The 20,056-nt window shown below is 45.0% G+C and overlaps 1 protein-coding gene and 1 long non-coding RNA gene across 5 annotated transcripts; one reads left to right on the forward strand and one right to left on the reverse strand.

The window, feature by feature from the left end:
• Nucleotides 1–2,776: 2,776 nt before the first annotated feature.
• On the reverse strand, nt 2,777–14,291 carry CKB (creatine kinase B). Of its 3 annotated transcripts, none has more exons than XM_048855393.1 (8): nt 14,142–14,291; nt 12,336–12,551; nt 11,040–11,194; nt 9,613–9,745; nt 8,552–8,723; nt 6,550–6,673; nt 5,435–5,624; nt 2,777–3,147 (listed from the first exon to the last, which is right to left on the reverse strand). In XM_048855393.1, the coding sequence occupies exons 2-8, from the start codon at nt 12,526–12,528 to the stop codon at nt 2,969–2,971; spliced, it is 1,146 nt and encodes a 381-aa protein (XP_048711350.1). In that variant the 5' UTR covers nt 12,529–12,551; nt 14,142–14,291; the 3' UTR covers nt 2,777–2,968. The 3 variants fall into 3 exon arrangements, with proteins under 3 accessions (XP_048711350.1, XP_048711351.1, XP_074985993.1); XM_048855394.2 differs by lacking the exon at nt 12,336–12,551 and adding an exon at nt 11,700–11,887 and having other exon boundaries at nt 14,142–14,276; XM_075129892.1 differs by lacking the exon at nt 12,336–12,551 and having other exon boundaries at nt 14,142–14,164.
• On the forward strand, nt 12,866–19,792 carry LOC125639010 (uncharacterized). 2 transcript variants are annotated; one of them, XR_007357349.2, is made up of 4 exons: nt 12,866–13,491; nt 15,972–16,072; nt 16,519–16,614; nt 19,231–19,792. It is a non-coding gene; the product is annotated as an uncharacterized LOC125639010 (long non-coding RNA). The 2 variants fall into 2 exon arrangements; XR_007357348.2 differs by lacking the exon at nt 15,972–16,072 and having other exon boundaries at nt 12,878–13,491.
• The last annotated feature ends 264 nt before the right edge of the window (nt 19,793–20,056 follow it).

The raw sequence follows: 20,056 nt of genomic DNA on the forward strand, positions 1-20,056 counted from the left end.
AACCAATGATTAGTAGTCCTACAATTTACCCATGAAAATAAAACTAGGTAGAACAGTGCTTCAGAGTATTGCTAAGAATAAAACTATATGTTACAACTTTTAAGATAATTTGATAGGTTTTATTTCTTTCCTGAATCATAAGCATTAGGTGGGTACCAGTTCTGTTAGGTCATTGTGCCCAGCCTTCTGCCACAACAGGATTACTCTCTAGGATATTCACAATTGCTTTATACAAGTTCAAACCAAAACCATGCTCTTATTATTCCTCATGGCAGAGAGATGAGAATTCAGCTAATGATCCAGTGGTGGAAACAAAGACTAAAGAGAATTATTTTCCTTAACTAGATCTAAGAAATAAGGACTGTCCTGCAATTTTGGCTACAGATTTATTTGCTTCACCTACAGATTCTGTCTACCTTCTTGGAGACAGCAGAAGAAAAATAAGGCCTGGCTGGTACAACTAGATTTACATTAGCAACGATTGCAGCAGTGCTGTTGTGTGTAGTGTGGACAGGCACTCTTAAATTAAAACTCCATGCCTGTTAGATGAGACTCCAGCCACCTGCCAAGCATGTGTGGAATCATGAAGTGGACAGAAGTCAGAAGTCTCCCAGGAATGTACAGAAATAGCAGGTGGGTTTTACCCTCTCTCCCCCTCCTCCTCCTCAGCCTTGTAAAGAAAACATTCTTTTTCTGAATGCCTCCAACATGTAAATGTCACACTTCGTACATAGCATCAAGCCTCTTGTGAAGAAGCTCCGCCCCATCTTCAGCACTGCATTTTAACCATGCTGACAGAATAAAGAAATACCACCTCTAAAGCCTGGTCTACACTACAGCATTAGGTCAATGCAAGCCCCTTGCAGCAGGCTAGCTGTGGAAGTGTCATCACTTAAATTTGGCTCCCATTGACTTAAGTGCCTCTCTGTGCCTATTTAGCAATACCACCTCCCCAAGCAGTGGAGAGTCACATCTGATGTAATTAGATTGATGCAGTGTCCATGTACACCAGGGATAGTTGATTATTTTCTGTCAAGGTCCAAATTTCTTGGCCAAGGTATAGTCAAGGTCCAGACTCCAGAGAAAATTAAAAAGATTTTATGGTCCATTCAAAAGCATCTGACAGTCCAGATTTTCCCCTATTGTAAGCACAGTTTTGCCTGTTATTGGCTTTTAGGAACCATCCCACAATGCCCCCCCGACAATACAATTGATACAAATGCTCCTAGTGAGGATGCACATTGCTGACAAAGAGCCAAGTGTCCATACACACAAACAATTTAATAACTACAATGGCTGCATACCGACATAAGTTAGGTCAACAATTTTGTAGTGTAGACATGGTCTAAATGGGAAAGCCACCAGCCTTCCTTCACTGAGATTTACATTTACACTGACTAGCATCTTAGCTTATTCCAATGTGAGACTGAAGTTCTGTTTATGACATTTAAGGATACAGCAAGGTAAAGATTAAATCAGCAACATGAGTGTTCTAAAAACCACACATTATGAAGCACAACTTTGCATGCCCAAACTATCAGCTTGCCTCCTCTATATAACTGTTGGTTTAGAAGAGACTACAGCTATGAGCTCATACTCTGGGGGGGTTGTATCTGAGCTCTGGCCCAGTACCAACCCTGCTACCACCATCTCTGGGATAATTGCTTGTATGAGTAATTATAAGTGCAGGTTAATTATAGTAATTCTATAGCAGGAGAGACTGAGTTGCTACCACATACAATGTTTTCACCCACAGCTTGAGAATGGTTATGGAACCAACAAGCTGCATCAAGATCCAGCTTGACTAGAGATAGTTTGTTTTAGGCTGGTGTATTGCTCGGTTTCAGGTTGAGGAAGCTGACTGAAGCCCAAGCTCTTTGTTAGCTCTCAGCTGAGAGCTATTTGTAAGAATAGGGAAAGACTCTATAGCAGGCAGTGTATTAACAAGCAACTGACACTCTCCCAGCTTCCCCAACAGTTGGTGTACAAGTCTCTGATACATGTTGAAACTAGGAGAAAGTATTTAGTATGCATGCTTTTGCAAAAGTAATGTAGTTAAGGCAGGTTTTTGACTACTCCTTTAGCATTCCTTCAACATGTGATGGATTACCCCTTCAAACCAAGAACTGGGGTGGGGGTGGGGGGTAATACTGGTGACTCAATTTGGAGCCCTTTATTACACCCCGCTCTCCTACTATCTATTGTCTAGACTTAGAGAATGTTAATTCCTTAGTTTCAATTCCTACTGACCTAGGCATCAGTAGAGCTATTAGAACAAGCTTTAGGCCATGAGAAGCAACATGTATTGGCTGCCCCTCTGTGTGACTGCAAACAGCCCCTTTAACAGTAAGGTGGCCCTGGTATGACAAGCCACAAATCAGTTTACCATTGTCAAGATACTGAAAGAATTTACAAACAATACAGCAAGTGAGTTCAAGGGCTGACGGCACATGCTCAGGTCTTAGAGATGTGGCAGTTTTACAGGAGAATATTTTAACTGAAGTCTGAACATTTGTTCTTTATGCCACTTACCAGGATTTAAAAAAAAAGTTACAGCAACAACTAACATCACAGGTGGTGGAAAGACTGTTCCCCTAGAACTGCAAGTGGGTGTATCAAGTTCAGAATTCACTTTGAGGGAAGCAGCCCAGCTAGGAAGATACAACACTAAGTCCTGCCACTCCAAAAAGCTGGAAGAAACAGCCAAATGTCACTCTGCCTTGTGCTGCCATGCTAGATTTTAGTATTCAGACAGATTTGGTTTAATTAAGACACATTTATCAGGCCAAAACAATAGTTTATTTCAGTTTTTTCAGCAACATCTCAGCCATCAAAAAAATAAACTCTAACACAGATGGATGGAAGACTGTTCTACAGTGTTACTAGTGGGTTTGACACCCCAGGACTTTGATTGGAGTGATGTTTATTATTCATCCAATAAGTTAGGAAGCATGGAATTAAAGTGCTTTCATTTCTGAGCTGGTATGAGGTCATCAATGGACTGGCCTTTTTCAAGGCGTTTTTCCATTTCAATCAGTAGCTTCACACCATCAACCACCATCTGCACCAGCTCTACCTCAGAGAAGCCTAGCCGGTCAGCATTGGAGACATCAAACACTCCTCCAACAGCAGCAGTATCCACACCCCCTGAAGAAAGAGGAGATTCAGTTTAGATTTGTGAAGTCCTTCACATCTTGTGTACTGCTGGAGAGACCATAGCAAGAGTCCACTTGGAGCAAAAGTTTCCCTTGCTGGCCTGGCAACTGGGACTACTGCATTCATACCTGGTTATGGACAGAAAGATGGATGGGCATGGCTTGAACAGAGGGATGCTTCCAGTTTGCTGCTGAGTTAGTAGTACAGTACAAGTTCTAGGACACAGGACTCTCCCCCTCCCAGCTTTGCCACTATGAGTGACCCTTTGCAAGTAACTCAGCCTCTGTGCCTAGGATTATCTGCATCATTGGCATAGCATTCTACTGGACAGAAGCCAGGTAGCTTGATGCTTTTAGAGTGTTTTGATATAAGTGATGAACTGTTCTTGTGGGACCAAAAACACACACTTTCCTTAGCCATGACTGTAGCTGTGGGCACTCCCAGTGGGTAAGCTGTCTATTCCATAGGCACAAGGGGAGGATTTGGACAAGGACTGTAAATGGTGCTAATAGCATGCTGCAGTGCAGTTCTGTAGACCTCTATGCCATTTGCCTCCACATAGTAGACTTTTTTTTTTTATAAGTCATCCTGGAGTGCTGTCCCTCTACTGAATGCAGAGCCATCCCTTGGGTAGGGCAAATTGGGGCAACTGCCTTGGGCCCCTGTGCTTTGATAAAAATGAGGACTGTCCTGATATTTAGCCCTTTGTCCTGCATCCAGAGGTGAAAGTAAGCTGGTACAGTCTGGCATACTGTACAGTATGCTGTGCTGGACTGGACTGGCTTCCCTGGTGGTGATTTAAAGGGCTGGGTCTCTAGCCCTGAGGGGAGCCCTGGCCCTTTAAATCACGACCGGAGCCCCAGGGTAGTAGCAACAGGGCTGCCAGTGATTTAGAGGACCCAGAGCTCTGCCATGGGTGGAGCCCCGTGCCCTTTAATTTGCCCCTGAGCTCCCAGCTGCCTCTGAACCTGGTAGCTCCAGGGTGATTTAAAGGCCCTGGGGCTCCCAGTCACAGCTGGAGCCCCAGGGCCTTTAAATCAAGATTTAAAGGCCCCACCTCTTCCGTTTGAGACCATGCCCCTGCTCAGGACTCTGGTGTACCGGTAAGTCCTTTAAGTTACTTTCACCCCTGCCTGCATCCCAACCGATGCATGATCAGGGCACCATTTGTCCTGATATTCAGGTGAAGAGGTGGGCAGGGAGGTGAGGCTGGAGGGTGAGCGAGGTGAGGAGGTGAATGGGGAGGTGAGCAGCAGACAGGAGAGGAGGCAGGCAGAAAGGAGGAGAGTGGTGGTCAGGTGGATGTGGGGGGAAGGCATGCCAGATGGACAGGTGAGTGGGGGGGGGAGGCAGGCAGGAGGTGGGGGTGGTGTTGTGAGGAAGAGGTGGTGGTGAGCAGTGGCCGGGTGGGGCAGATTGTGAGGAGACTAGTGGGGAGGCTGATTTGTCCTGGGCCCTGCACCCTTACTAGGGATGGCCCTGACTGTATGAACTGGGAACTAGTCTTCTAGACACTGCTTCTGAGTAATTCAGGCTCCAAACCTACTTGCCAATAGAATATTTAAAGGAAGTGATTAATGCAGTTCTGTGGAAAAGAACCTGGGGATTACAGTGAATGAGAAGCTGGATATGAGTCAGTGTGCCCTTGTTGCCAAGAAGGCAAACAGCATTTTGGGCTATATAAGTAGGAGCATTGCCAGCAGATCAAGGGACGTGATCATTCCCCTCTATTTGGCATTGGTGAGGCCTCATCTGGAGTACTGTGTCCAGTTTTGGGCCCCACACTACAAGAAGGATGTGGAAAAATTGGAAAGAGTCCAGCGGAGGGCAACAAAAATTAGGGGTCTGGAGCACATGACTTATGAGAAGAAGCTGAAGGAACTGGGATTGTCTAGTCTGCAGAAGAGAAGAACTGGGAGGAAAGGGGGATTTGATAGCTGCTTTCAGCTACCTGAAAGAGGGTTCCAAAGAGGATGGATCTAGACTGTTCTCAGTAGTAGCCCATGACAGAACAAGGAGTAATGGTCTCAAGTTGCAGTGGGGGAGGTTTAGGTTGGATATTAGGAAAAACTCTCACTAGGAGAGTGGTGAAGCACTGGAATGGGTTACCTAGGGAGGTGATAGAATCTCCTTCCTTTGAGGTTTTTAAGGTCAGGCTTGACAAAGCCCTGGCTGGGATGATTTAGTTGGGGATTGGTCCTGCTTTGAGCAGTGGGTTGGACTAGATGACCTCCTGAGGTCCCTTCCAACCTGGATATTCTATGATTCCATTTCTCACCAGTGCCTCGCTTCTGCAGCCTCAGCCTCTTGAGGATTTCTCCAAACTTCTCATGCTTGCCAAGGTTAGGTAGTTTGATGTGTACACCACCCCGGAGACCTGTCCCAAGGTTGGATGGGCAGGTCAGGATGTAGCCAAGGTGTGGATTCCACATGAACTCATAGTTTTTGGTCTTGAAGAGAGTTTCAATCTAGAGAGAGAAGACAACAACTTTAGCGGAGAAACAGACCAGGCAGTCTCTCAAAGGTTTAAGAATTTGAGGACCATTTACAGTCTCATTAATGTATCTAGCTCCATGATTCACCGTCCCTCCCCAGATAGCAGTATGACCTGAGTTGAACAGCTGCTATCAGTGGAACCTCTGAAGCTAAAGACCCCTGGATTTAGAAGTGGGGGCAACCAGCAGGGCATCCCCCCCAAACAGATCTTTGAACTTACTTTGTTCCCCAGTGTCTGAATGAGTCTATATTTAGTGGCTTTCAGGGTAGCATCTAAGCCCATCTGTTGACATGGGCTTGTGGGAAGAGTGGATATTTAGTGATGTTGCCAAGCTTGATTTAGTGGAGTTTGTTCCTCTTTGCATGGGTGGACGTGGGGAGGAAGTGCTGGCTTTACTTCCCCCTCACACTAGTGAGTTAGCTAAGGTACCTAGGGCTCCAAGTAGGTGCTTGATGTAGTGGAGCACCACTACACATTTACTGAGCCTCAAGACATGTTCCATTATTTGTCTGTAGGCAGTGGTAGTTCATATGTTTTAATGAAAACCCATGTAAGAGGAGGAAGCCAATCAGGACGTTAGAGGACCTTCCTCTAGGCTTCATAATAATAACCTACTTTGTCAGAGTAGGTGTTTGAGCCTGTACACCCCTGGAATTTATTTGTGGAAAGATACACTAAGATGCTACCAGATGCCTAAGCTACATTGTCAGATGTTTACACAAGCACAATACAGGACTTCTACTTGCACTGAGACTCCATGCCACACAGTAGCAGTACATGGCAGTATATTTTTAGAGCCTGTTTTAAGTCAGCACTCTGAGCACTGCATCAAGTCCTGCACCATTTAAGGCAAGAGCAATTCTCTTTAGGCTTCTTGTTACAAAGGTTAACTTCACCTGTGTTAGCCCAGTACAGAAGCGGGTGAACACTTCCTTCATGTTGCCACCTTTCTGCATGGAAATAACTCTAAGGTGATCTTCCTCATTGATCCAGACAAGGAAGGTCTTGTTGTCATTGTGCCTGGAAGACAGAAGCCAAACAACCCCTTTCTCCATTTGCAGTAGAGTTTTACTCACTTGGATTGCCACCTGGAAATCTAAATCAGTCCATCTCTTATTTGGACTAACCCATTGTAAAGAGTTCATGTTGTACTGAAGATATGCTTTGACTTTAGCATCATTTACTCTTACATGACAGTTACATTAGATTTAGTTTTAACTCTGAATCTGCCCTTGTAGGTTAAAGGGTCAAATCAACTCCATATAGAGACCTTCCCAAAACATCAAAGGAAGATGCAATTCAGCTTTTTCTGCCCTTAACATCTGAAGAATGGTTATTTGACTCCTCCTCCACCCTGCTTAGACATGACCTAAGTCTTAGACTATAGCCATCAAGATGTGCACATCCTGTACACCCTTTCCTATGATTTTATTGCTCAACCTTGATGCCATGCCAGGTCTTAAATTAATTTGCAAGTCCCCTGGGACAGAAAGATTCAGTCCCTTTGTTCCATAAGGAGTCACTGTCAGGCAGCGTAAGGGGTGAAATACATTAGCAAATATTCCTGCTAGGGCAGCAGTCTGCACCTTCTCTCTCACACCATCTATGGTATGCAAGGAAACATGAGGTGCAACCTAACGGACCTTGACAAGACAGTTAAGTTACCTTACATGCAGCAAGGACTCAGCATGTGGAGTAGATTTAAGAAGCAAAATTTTGGATACTAATTTTAAGCTGCAGTTTCGAAGGAAGAATGCTGCAAGCCTGGTGACCCATTGGTCCATCTGCCCTTGCCTTTGGATTTTAGTTGCTGCTGCCAGATAAAAAAAATTCATACTGCAGTACTGATAAGCTAGTCCTCGACAGCAATCAAGTTGGGTACTGAATTGGTTAGCTGTCAAGATGAAGGTTACATAGCGTGTTAAAAGCTTCCATTTAATCAGAGACTAAGGTTTTAGAGTCATGGCTCAGTCGACAAAGCTATCTAGTGTTATCTCTTGCAGGCAGGTGATGAGTGTTCTCTTGGAAAGGTGACCTACAAATGCGTTCAAGATCCCACTGTTGCATAAGACTGGAGGAATTCTACTGAGTGTAGCAAGAAGCTTTTAGTGACTCTTGTTGACCTGGGAACATTTGCAGGAGTTCAACCTTCAGTGTAGAGGAGAACAAGATACTTAAAATGTTCTTGTGAAAGCTTTTCTTCCACTAGTTGGTTGGGTGTTAGAGGTCTGACAAGTTAACTCCTTCCCTTTACTTGTTCCTGTGTCAAGGCATACTGCTAGCTTTCTAGACAGAAAAGTGAAGGCCTGATGTTTCCAATGCAAAAAAGCCACGTAAGAGGCCAAGTCTTCTCTTCACCATAAGCAGAAAGACTGACACTAGTCCCCTTTTAGGTTTGCTTTGATTATATTGCTGCAGAAGGCATTGCTTTTCCTGCCTTGTGTTTTCAGTGAAGCCATTTTTACTGCAGTTATTTTTTTCAATTCCAAAAGGCTAGATTGCGTTAATCATAGTGACAATGCCACTAGTTCACCATTAATGGATTTTAAGCTGCCTCCCTGCTCCCTTAAATGAATTATTTCTGCAGTGGAGCAATTCTTATATCCCCAGTAAAGAGGCTGAGAGCAACAGCCATACCAATGGGGGTGAACTTAAAGTTTGAGGGCTTTTTAAATTTTAGCTTTATGGGCTTGATCTTGTGGCCCACTGAAGCAGATATTAAAGCTCACATTTAAGTCAGAGCAGATTCAAATACCCCTTTAAAAGCAAAGACAATATGCAAGTTTCTGCCAAGTGAACACTGTTTCATTCAGCTAGATTATTCAGGACCACAGATTTCTGCCTGGTACCCACTGCAGACATTTTTAAAGGATTCTGGTTTCCATTGCATATACTCACCAAATGCCTCTGCCATCAGGCCAGTCTCGTGCCATTCCAGAAGCCAACAGGAGAGGAGAAACTGGTTTATCAAATAGGAAGTGATCATCGATCAGCTGCTGCTGCTCTGCATCAGTCATGTTTTTCAAAGCATAGTACTTTCCATTAAGGTCACCTTCCAGGCTAGCCAGGGCTGAAAGCAAGATTCATGTTTAGGACACAGACAGGATGCTAGGTGGTATTTTGATACAGTCCCAGCAATTGAGAGGCTAGACACACAAGCCTGGTGGCATTTCTGAAATGGATCTGTTTTGTTTCCTTCCTCCCCTTACTGTCAGGGACCATGCAGTGTTTGGCTCTTTCACCTTTGAAGGAACTATCAGGCTGCTGCACATTGTTGGGAGTTACTGTAGCCTTTATATCTTTAAAAGGGCATTTGTTTTCTTATGAGCTATGCAACTAGGGTTATTTAATAGGACCTATATTGCTAGCAGGAAGTGGTATTAGCTATGAATAAGCAAGGCCACTCCAGTCATTTAGAGGTTAGAGTAATATTACTCTCTGTATTGAAGAGTCCTGAGCAGAGTGGTCTCAGTACGAGGACAGCATTGCCACTGTACAAGACAATCTCCTAAAATACATCCCATTGAAACCTACAGCCCACTCCCACAGTGTCATTCTAGTGGAAAGCTAGGTGGCAAGAGCTGTAGTTAAGACCATGAGTGTTGCAATACATCACTGGATTTGAAAAGTCCAACACCTGCTCTAGTTGAATGCATGCTCATTTGTTATCCCACACAGCCAGGAAGGCCATCAAGGTCAGAAACTCATTACTTAATACAATTCAATTGCCCTCTACTGGCTTCCAATTCACTTCCAGTTGAGAAATAAGCTCTAGTTATTAGGTTAGACATCCAGCTACATGTGATAATTTGTCGGATTCCTAATTCTGCATTTGGTGCCCTAATATTTGAGAGTTTTGAAGTTGAGGAGGTAGGCAAAAATATTCTACCTCCTCAATTGTTAGCCTCAGTTTGACACACATCAAAAGCCAGTCCATAATAACTGAACTTTCATTTTACCTTCAACAGAAAGCTTCTCGATAGCCCGTCTCTCTCCTCTGCTACAATGAGGGGGAAGACAGAATCCACGGATGCTCCTACCAGTTCTGACACGGGAACTTAGCACATAGCTGGGGTCCAAGTCATCACCACCCTATAAGAGATTGAGAAGTGCAACATGCCATCAAGTTCTACCCTGAATTATGCACAGCCCCTATTGGTTTCAGAGCATGATTTGACCCCAAAGCCTTCAATATTTGCGTAGGCTTTAACATTAACTCAAACACAAGACATGTTACTACTTCATATTTTTAAGTGGATAAGCTAGTGTACTGCATGCATACAATCCTCTTGTGTCAGTGCTCTCAATACATTAGAGCTGCTTTCTTTTACTAATAGTTGGAAAAGATCAACTCATTAACAGAAGTTTAGATCCGTATTTGTCTCTACCCAAGTTTAGAATTTTATTTCCCCTCCAGAAGTGGGCTGTAAATAAGGCAGCTCCTTGTTGTGTTTAGGTGCTAGTCAACTCTTGTAGGTAGCAAACAGAGTTATGAACTCGGGTTGCTACAGTTAAGAGTCTTCCCATTCAACTTTAAAAATCTACTTTGGCTACAGATCGTTCACACATGTTGTTAGGGATTCCCAGTAGTTTAATATTTCTGGAACAATTGGAAAGATCCTGAACTCAAACTACATAGTAGTGACTTCAACAGGTCAAGTCGTTTGTAAGATCCACTTGTGTACCAGAACCCAGCCTAGAGTCATCCTTAAGGATCCTGCAGGGTGAGACAGGGCTGCCCCAGAAGTCAAGTACAAATGTGGATGTTGAAGCTCACACAGCTGAGAAAGCTGTGACTGTTCCACTAGACAGAGGGGACTAAGGGCTTGTCTACACTACCCGCCGGATTGGCAGGCAGCAATCAATCCAGCAGGGAGGGGGAAATGGGGGGGGAAGGTGTCGATTTATCACATCTAGTATAAATGTGATAATCGACCGCTGAGAGGTCTTCCATCGACTCTGGTACTCCACCAGGGCGAGAGGCGCAGGCAGAGTCAACAGGAGAGCGTCAGCTGTCAACTTACCACAGTAAGTAAATCTAAGTATGTCAACTTCAGCTACGCAATTCACATAGCTGAAATTGCATATCTTAGATCGACCCCACGCAGCAGTGTAGGCAAGCCCCAAGTCACAGCAGTATCTCAGGTCAGATAGGACAGGAGTAGTCATTCAAAAGTGGTTCCACCCAGCCTGTGCAGAAGAGTCCTTACTGAGAGACAGGCTCCAGAGAGCAATAGGATAGGAATACAACAGATTCTAACAGGTGGTCACGCAAGTCACAGGAACAGATTCTGAATGACAGGGACAAGCAACTACACTTAGTTTTGCCCAGGCTTTTCTATACTTTTGTCAGATGTCTGACCACTGCTGATGAAAGACTCTATACCTGTAGGTGATCAGGATTCAAATCAGTCTTGTGCTGGTCACTTGGTTTGTAGCCTCCATGTCGGTCCTTGATAATTGGGTCAAGGAGATCCTTAAACACTTCATAAGATTCTTCATCACCAGCTACACAGCCTACTGTCATAATGAAGGGATGGCCTGGAGTGGTAACAGAATTGTAAGAACCAGATTTGGGTGACGTTTGACTGTATCCCGGAACAGCATTAACCAGATAAGTTTGTCCTTATAATGGTAGGTCTAGTCACTTAGGAATACATTCCTACACACACACAAGACAAGAACCAGTTGAAGACAAATCTTAGACACTTTACATTTCATTAGCTGGATGAAATGTAAAGTTACTGAAAACCTATAACTGTTGCCAATAAGCTACGTTTGGACAAGTGAATCTAGTTCAGCACAAGATTTTTGTCCATGGTCAATTTTACTAGCTATAGTTTAATCAGATATTTTATGCTCAGGCAGCTCAGATATTGCATCCATTATAGTACACTGGGCTTGGACTTCATGGACAACTTGATTTTTGGTTCAGACTGCTACTGATGGAGTTGCATTGCTCACAAGAGTCAACTCCACAAACTTAGTCAGCATATGCATGACTGATTTCAGCTGGTTCACATATAATATTCTCAATGCATTTTACCAGGATTATCAACCCCAGTCTGAATGACATCATCCAGGGTGAAGCCACTGGGTGTAACTCTGTCTCTCAGTTTCTTGTACAAGTCCAGGGTTAACACCTTGGCCATGTGGTTGTTGTGGGCGCTCAGGTCCGGGTACTCCTCATCAGAAGGCAGTCTCTGATTATTTAGTTGGGCCATTTTGATATTGCTAGAGTAAAAATAAATACTGGAATGTTAACACATTAATCAATCTGCTCCCCCTTTTTTTAAAAGAAGTGCCACAGAACTTCACAGCCAGTTTGGAATAGGAGAGATCAGAGCAGCCAGGTAGGCCCTCAGAATGTCAAATTTTTAGTCGTGGTGTTCGTAGCTAAGTTACACTTTTAGTCAGATTTTGTTTCAGATCAAAGCATTTAGCAGAGCAGTTACATAATTTGAGTGTTTGGTCTGTCAGAACACTGCATGCATTTATAGTGTTCTCTGCATTGCTCAATGGGAGAAGGCCACCTTTAAGCCTTAGTGGGCAGTGCTTTTGGGCCAGGACTCGCTGCTTGAGAGATTTTCACAGCTCAAGGAACCTGGGTGCTGTTATCAAGACACACTTCCTGTAATGAGGGAGAACAGATGTTTGTGGATCAAGAGGCTCGGTCCTTTACCTGGGTTGTCAACCCCAGTTTGAATGACATCATCCAGGGTAAATCCACTGGAAGTCTGTTTGTCCCTCAACTTCTTGTACAGGTCCAGGGTCAGCACCTTGGCCATGTGATTGTTGTGAACACTCAGGTCTGGGAACTCATCCGTAGCAGAGTACTTCATCTTCAGGAGGTTGTGGCTGTTTGAGAATGGCATGACTGACGCCTGACTGCAAGGTGCTAGGGGAGAAGAAAGGGGAAACCTCACCTTCAGTGCTTGGCACGCCCTTCCAGGCAGCCGCTGGAAGGACGCCATGGCCTGCACCAAGGTCACCTTGGCATGTACTCCACCTGCTTGCAGCCCAGTTAACTGCCTGGCCTCTAAGGCGCCTTCCACGGCCTCCTAACAAGGGCACCCTGTGGGCAGGGCTACCCCCTTCTCCCCACAGGGAGGAGCCAGGGGTGGGGGACTTGCCCTAGTCTGGGGAAGAAAGGCCAGGTCTCCCCCACAGGGGCTGTATAGGCAGTGCCCAGCCCCCCTGCGGAGAGCTCTCTCCCCGGCCCTACCCCAGCGGGGCCCTTTCAGGGGAGGGGGAACCCACGTTAGCCCCAGAGCCGCGTGGCCGAGCTGCCCCCAGCAGAGGTGCTGGGCTCAGCAGCGGCCACCCAGCGGCCGCTCCCCGAGCTCAAGGCACCGGGCCACCTCCAGGCAGGGGGCGCAGCCGCGAGCTCGGGGCTGCAGCTTTTCTAGGCAGGAGAGCTGCGGCGCACCCGACCCGGCCGCGTTACCTCCCTCCGGCACCGGGCGGGGGGCGCTCGGGAGGGTGATGCTGCACCTGCCATGCAACCTGCCTGCGCCGAGAGGCAGTGGGAAGCGCACAGCAGCCGTTCCCCAGGACCCAGCACCGGCGGGGAGGGTGCAGCGCAGTACAATGCAAGCGCCCCCCCCCCCCGGGCTAGAAGAGGGAACGCAATGCAGCCCCTCTCCCCAGGCTCAGCAGCCGGGGCCAGAAGGACGATGCAATCTCGCCCCACCTGCAGGGGGGAGAGAGGGGAACGCAACACCCCGGCAACCCCCCACCGCGGGGAGCCGGGACCCAGCTGCAACCGCAATCAAATCCCGCAGGGAGCGTCCAGCTGCAGCAGATTGCCTGGGCCAGCCAGCGCCGGAGGGGAGAAGGTGAGGACCGGGGAAAAAGAAATTCCTCCGGCTTCCCCAAGCCTGGGGGGCAAAGATCCCCAACACCCAGCGCAAGCGAGCCCGACCCTCTCCAATCCCTGCGGGAGCCCCGGCTGGGGAGAGCTCGCCCATCCCAAAAGCACTGTCTACCCACTTTGGGGAGCGGGTTAAACAATCCCCTACCCCAAGCCATTATGTAACAAAGGCCTCCCTTCGGGTCACCCGAGTGGGGGTGAATCTATGTAAATACCCTGCTAAATAGCGGCTTAGCCTGGCTTTAAAGTTAGAGCCGATCCAGTTTAACAAACCCTCCAGTGCCTGCATCGGGTTAGGTTTGGTTTTTCCCTTGGTTATATTCTGGGCGTCCATATTATAATCTGTTTCCATCTCTCCCTTTATCTATAAGCCCCCCCCCCCGCCTCCCCTCCTTTTTTCAGGGTCCGGAGACACATTCCGGACACTTTGGTAGCTAGCACTAACAATACATTCAGCTGCAATACAATATTGACCCATTGGATTACAATTTCAGGGGGTTTTTTTGGGGGGGGGGGGTTGCCTCGAAATAGTTGTATTAAATCAAACTGTCTAAAACAGGCCAAATAGATCATCCTCCCATTTTAGTATTGCCAGTCAGCTCCCCCAGCACTTACCGGGTACCACAGAAAAGGAAACCGCCCTTGTTCTTGCTCTTACACCCCCAAAGCTGTCACAGGGAGACCTATATGAAGTGGAGTCTCACCCCCACAGCCTCACCAGTTTTATATACAGCAGGAACTGGCCTCCCATTGGCTGGTATTTATATTCCATTCATTCCACTGGAAGATTGTAAAAGGGAGGGGGGAGGTCCCTTAGTCTATTATAACCTATTGTTGCTTCCATTTTGCCAGGCCTCTTAGTCGCAGGGAGATGCTGGCTGTCTCCAGTTTCTCTGTGTTAGCCTGAGCCTACAACTTTCCTTCCAGGCGATCTGAAAATGTGAGGTTTTTTGGCTCAATGGCATCTAGTTGCTCTGGTAAAATGCAAATACTGTATTAATGCACACCCACTTTCCATTATTACAGTGTTTCCCAGCACTATTAGACCCACACAGCTTTTTTGCCATTCAGACTTGCTGCCTTTAGTAAATATTTAACAATGACTATAATAATCTGATGTAATAAAAGTACGGTCTTTGTGATGTTAGGACCAGCCTGACCTAAGAATCATGTGAGTGATTAACTGCCTCTGAGTTCACTGGTTAGAAACTATGATAAGAATAATGGCTGACGATCTAGTACCTATTCTCAGCCTCCTTGAAATATTAAAATAGTGAGTTTGTCTCACAGTTTAATTTGAAGGAAAGCATACTTGATTAATCAAGTACACCAAGCCTCTTATTTTACTGTGTGCAAAAAAAAGAGGGGGGTAGGTAGGGGGGAAGCTGCATTAGAGAGTTGAAAACAGAAATTAAAAGACTAAATCCTGCTCACTTTACTCATGAAAGTAGTGCTGTTAACTTTAATGGGATTACTCGGGTGAGTACAACAAGCAGGATTTGGCCTAAAGTTAGATGCTACTGAGGCTAAGGAAAAAGCAAAGTTAATGACTTTACTTTCAACCTGATACTGTTACACTTTATATTTCTTTCTGAAACATAGTTATTACAGTAGGCCTTACATTTGTCTGAATGGAACAGGGGATTATACATTTATATAGGCTCAAATAAGAGGGCTTTTATTTTAATGTAAGTTATAACTGTCATGGGATATAAACCCAAGTTCCTCTCCCAATTCCTACTCCTACCATCATTATCCAAATTCAGGTAAAGGAAGAGTCAAAGTATTGTAAATAAAAAGTATTTGGGATAAGGAATGAACGTAGAACATGACTATAAAATAAAAACTCAGACCACTACAAACAAAATTGCATTATGTTTGGCACGGACGATATCTGAATTAATCAGGATCTATCTGATATTCAGAGGTGCTGAGCACACAGAACTCCTGCTGAAGTCATTGGGGGCTGCCCTTTGTCTTCGGGCAGGCCCTTTGTCTCCGGGAACAAAGAAAAATCCTCTCAATATCCTTTCTATCTTTCAAACCATATTAAATCTCCTCCAAACTTTCTAAAGCCCCCATCTGTATGTACCAGTCAGGTGTGTTCACAGTTTGCACAGACTTCTAGTGCACAAGTCTTATCTCAATTATACTAGCATCAATTGGCAGTGATGACAGTAAGTTACACTATGGTAAAATGAATGTAAGTGCAAAATCAGAGCCATAGTCCTTGAAATAATACATTTGGCTATGGATGCTCTTAGTAACAACTTCTGTAATTTTGTCAAAGTTATTATATCCCAATGTCATGTATAATTCGGATTCTGGATCATTTGGTGCAAAGTGCCAAGAACATGTTTGGTGCTATATTAATAATAATAAATATAAAGAATAATACACCAGTAATTTAATATTGTATTTCTGTGGTCTCTGATTTCTTCCCAGAATTGTTATGCACTCTTCTCCTCTGGTAACAGCTCCAGCTGTGATAATTCTCTTTAATTCCAGCCTTATGCATCCCACTGGGCATCCATTATGTTACAAAGGTCAGTTTTAGGTTATTCACGGATAAGGTCACATGATCTTCATTGCATCATTGCTAACCCTATTTTTCATTTTCAGCAAGAATTTTATAACTCTTTCATTCAATCTGCTGTTGCTTGGCTTCACTCCCTGTTTCCACACCAACAATGGAAAAACATCAACATATACAGGTCCCATTGGTGGGCTCTGTATATGTTGATGTTTTTCCATCAAATGAACACTTAGGCAAGAAATCATCCTTTATTATACCCATTTTTAGATAAGCAAATTGTGGCATAGAGAGGTTAACTTGCTCAATGTCATGCAGCTTCTCAGTGCAGAGCTAGAAGACCTGTTTCCAAGGCCCCTGCTCTAATCACTAGACACACTCTTTCCCTTCCAATATTCTAGAAGAAGGAATATCACTATTATTATAATTATTATTTATTATTATTTTATATTCCATCAGAGCCCTTGATCTGCTAAGCATCATCAACACACAGGGAGAGAGACGATCCCTGCCCTACAAAGCTTTCATCTGAAGAAGACAAGCAACATGCAAAAGGTGGGGGAGAAGGAGTCAAACTATGTACAATTCATATGTATAATAAATACATATGAACTGTACCCAATAGTCCCTCATTCTGTCCTTCATTATTTGGCAAATTTCTTGTAGTCAATATGACAGAAGTGGTCCCATCTGACTTAGCTATCTTTGGATCACCTAGAATTTTGAGATTTGCTGAGAATTTTGCCTACATTGGATCCATAGTCTTTCTGTTACGTCAACCCCCCCGCCCTCCCCAGACGTCCCCAGTGGCTTAATTGTAAGTGTTGTTCAGTAGACTAAAGCTAATGCGTCAACAGACAGTGACTGACCATTATATCTAGTTCATCTGCTGAAAAACAATATTTTCTTCAGGTAAGCCCGTATTTGCTTATCCAGCTGCAATAATGGCAGCATTATATTGCCTTATATAATGGAGTAATTAACGTCCTGATGCTTGCTGATTTATACAGTAGGTTGCAGTAATGCAGCCCAAGATGGAGATGTGGGGTAATGATCCCAGATATTTCAATGTTGAGCTTTAGATGGTTGAGAATTTAAGGGAAGTCAGACACAGGCCGCACAGTGAACTTCCTAAGTGGCTTAATTAGAAAAGTTGTCTGTATATGAGTTCAAAAGGAGATGCATGTTACCCATCTTCTGAAATGACCCAGGTAAACCTAAGATGAGTCTGGAGAATTACAGGGTAAACATTTCCTTGAGCATTCAGAAGAACATCCAGAACAGAGGAGACAGCCATAGATGGTGAACTACCATCCCCAACAGTTTTGTGTCCAATTCCTGAGCTGGCAAGCTGGGTTATAAATTGCCATAAAACAGTACTTTGAAAACAAGCCAGAATGTATGTGGATCAATATACTGGAAGGATTTGGCTGTTGCTGCATTTGTTTAACTTAACTTCTCTTCCCACACAAATGGAGGATAAATTTATCTTAACCATTAAATATACCTGCCTGACTATCACATTTGGCATGTTTATTGGCAATTTGTTTCAAATGTTTTGTCATCTTCGGCCCATTCATGCGAAGAGCTGAGCACCTCCTGTGAGTTGCTGAGCATTAACAGCTCTCATTGAAGTTAAAGGTAGCTGGGGGCTGGCAATTCCCTTGCTGGATCAATTCTTCGAACAACCACCTTTTCCCAGAATGCCATTACTCCAAAATAGTTACGCAATGTGGTAGGTGCAGACATACAGCCATATGGTTGTAAGGCAGAAAGGCTGCAGGATATCTGGGGTAACACAATCTAAGAAACTGCATTTGTTATGTCCTGGTCAGAGGAGGGTGTAACAAACTGGTTAAAAAACAGTTGTATTTGAACAGGCATAGTTGGCTCAAGAGGTAAACCAGACAACTGCTCCTGCTCCTGCTGACGGCAACGGTAAAGCTCCCATTGATTTAAAGGGGAAAAGGGTGGAGGTTCATCAGTTCTTTCCCATAGACAGAGCTTCCATCCGAGTTTGCACTGATCATGATTTCATTAGGTTTCAGGTCCACCCGCAGTCCTTGATCCTTTTACTTAATGCCCAATTCTCTGCTCATTGCTTCAAAATGTTATTGCATTAGATACCTACAAGATTTTTTGCCTTAACTATTGTGTATTATAAATTATTAGTTAATGAAGAAAAATGTATAGGATTATCTGCCTTGCCAGCATAGACAAGAATCTACAACTCCAAGCCCTGGTCTACACTATGGGGTGAGGTCGAATTTAGCCGCGTTAGGTCGATTTAAAAATGAATGCATCTACACAACCAACCCCGTTCCATTGACCTAAAGGGCTCTTAAAATCAACTTCTGTACTCCTCCCTGGCGAGGGGAGTAGCACTAAAATCACCCTTGTTGGGTCAAATTTGGGGTAGTGCAGATGCAATTCGACGGTATTGGCCTCCGCAAGCTATCCCAGAGTGCTCTAATGTGACCACTCTGGACAGCACTTTGAACTCCGATGCACTAGCCAGGTACACAGAAAAAGCCCCGGGAAATTTTGAATTTCATTTCCTGTTTGGTCAGCCTGGTGAGCTCAGCAGCACCGGTGACCATGCAGTCCCCCCCAGAATCGCAAACGAGCTCCAGCATGGAGTAAAAGGGGGACACTAGATCTGATTGCTGTATGGGGAGAAGAATCTGTGCAGGCCGAAATCCGATTAAAAAGAAGAAATGCTAATATATATGCCAAAATCGCACAGGGCATGGTGGAGAGAGACTACAACAGGGACACACAGGAGTGCCGCGTGAAAGTCAAGGAGTTCAGGCAAGCCTACCAAAAGACAAAGGAGGCAAACGGTTGCTCCGGGTCACAGCCCCATACATGCCACTTCTATGATCAGCTGCATGACATTCTAGGCAGGGACCCTACTACTACCGCACCACTGTCCGTGAACACCTGCAAAAGGCTTACCATGGCTGCCTGAAAACCAAATTCTGTTGCCCAGCCATTTGTGATGTGTCACCATACTGGGAGGTGCTCAATATAAAAGGCAAAATGTGACCTTGTACATAAAGCACATGTGCTGTCGGCTGTGAATTGCTTGATTCACTGTGGAAGAGCCTCCCTTTTGTTCTCAGAAATGTATCATCTTAAATTTTACTCTCCCTTTTTATCTCCCCCCAGGTGCAAATGTTTCTATACTCCCCCTATCATCTCCATCCGTGAGGTTATCACAGATTAGAAGGCAAAAAAAAAAGCACTTATGATAACATGTTTTCTGAGATCATGCAGTCCTCCCTCACTGATCGGGCTTAATGCATGGAGGCATTCAGTGGCAGAGGCCAGGAAACACTAAGTGAGCATGAAGAGCAGAGGCAGGAGGTGATGCTGAGGCTAATGTGGGAGCAAACGGACATGATGAAGTGTCTGTTGGAGCTGCAGGAAAGCCAACAAGAGCACAGACCCCCCCGCTGCATCCATTGTATAACTGCCTGCCCTCCTCCCCAAGTTCCATATCCTCCTCACCCAGATGCCCAAGAACGCAGGGAGGGGGGAAGGCTCTGGGCACTCAGCCACTCCACTCCAGAGGATGGCCCAAGCAACAGAAGGCTGTCATTCAAACAGTTTTGATTTGTAGTGTGGCTGCAATAAGGAATGTGGCCTTGTCCTTCCCTCCTCCCGCACCCCACCGCACCCAGGCTATCTTGTCAGTTATCTCACTTTTTTTTTAATTAATAAAGAAAGAATGCATGGTTTCAAAACAATAGTTACTTTATTTCCTTTGCCAGCTGTGATCGAAGTGGGGAGGGTGGTTGGCTAACAGGGAATTAAAATCAACAAAGGGGGAGGATTTGAAGCAAGAAGAAACACACACAGCTGTCACACCGTAGCCTGGCCGGTCATGAAACTGGTTTTCAAAGCCTCCCTGATGCGCAGCACACCAAGCTGTGCTCTTCTAATCGCCCTGGTGTCTGGCTGCTCAAAATCGGCCACCAGGCGATTTGCCACA

This window comes from Caretta caretta, chromosome 6, assembly GCF_965140235.1.
Source record: "Caretta caretta isolate rCarCar2 chromosome 6, rCarCar1.hap1, whole genome shotgun sequence".
In the NCBI taxonomy this organism is placed as follows: Eukaryota; Metazoa; Chordata; order Testudines; family Cheloniidae; genus Caretta; species Caretta caretta.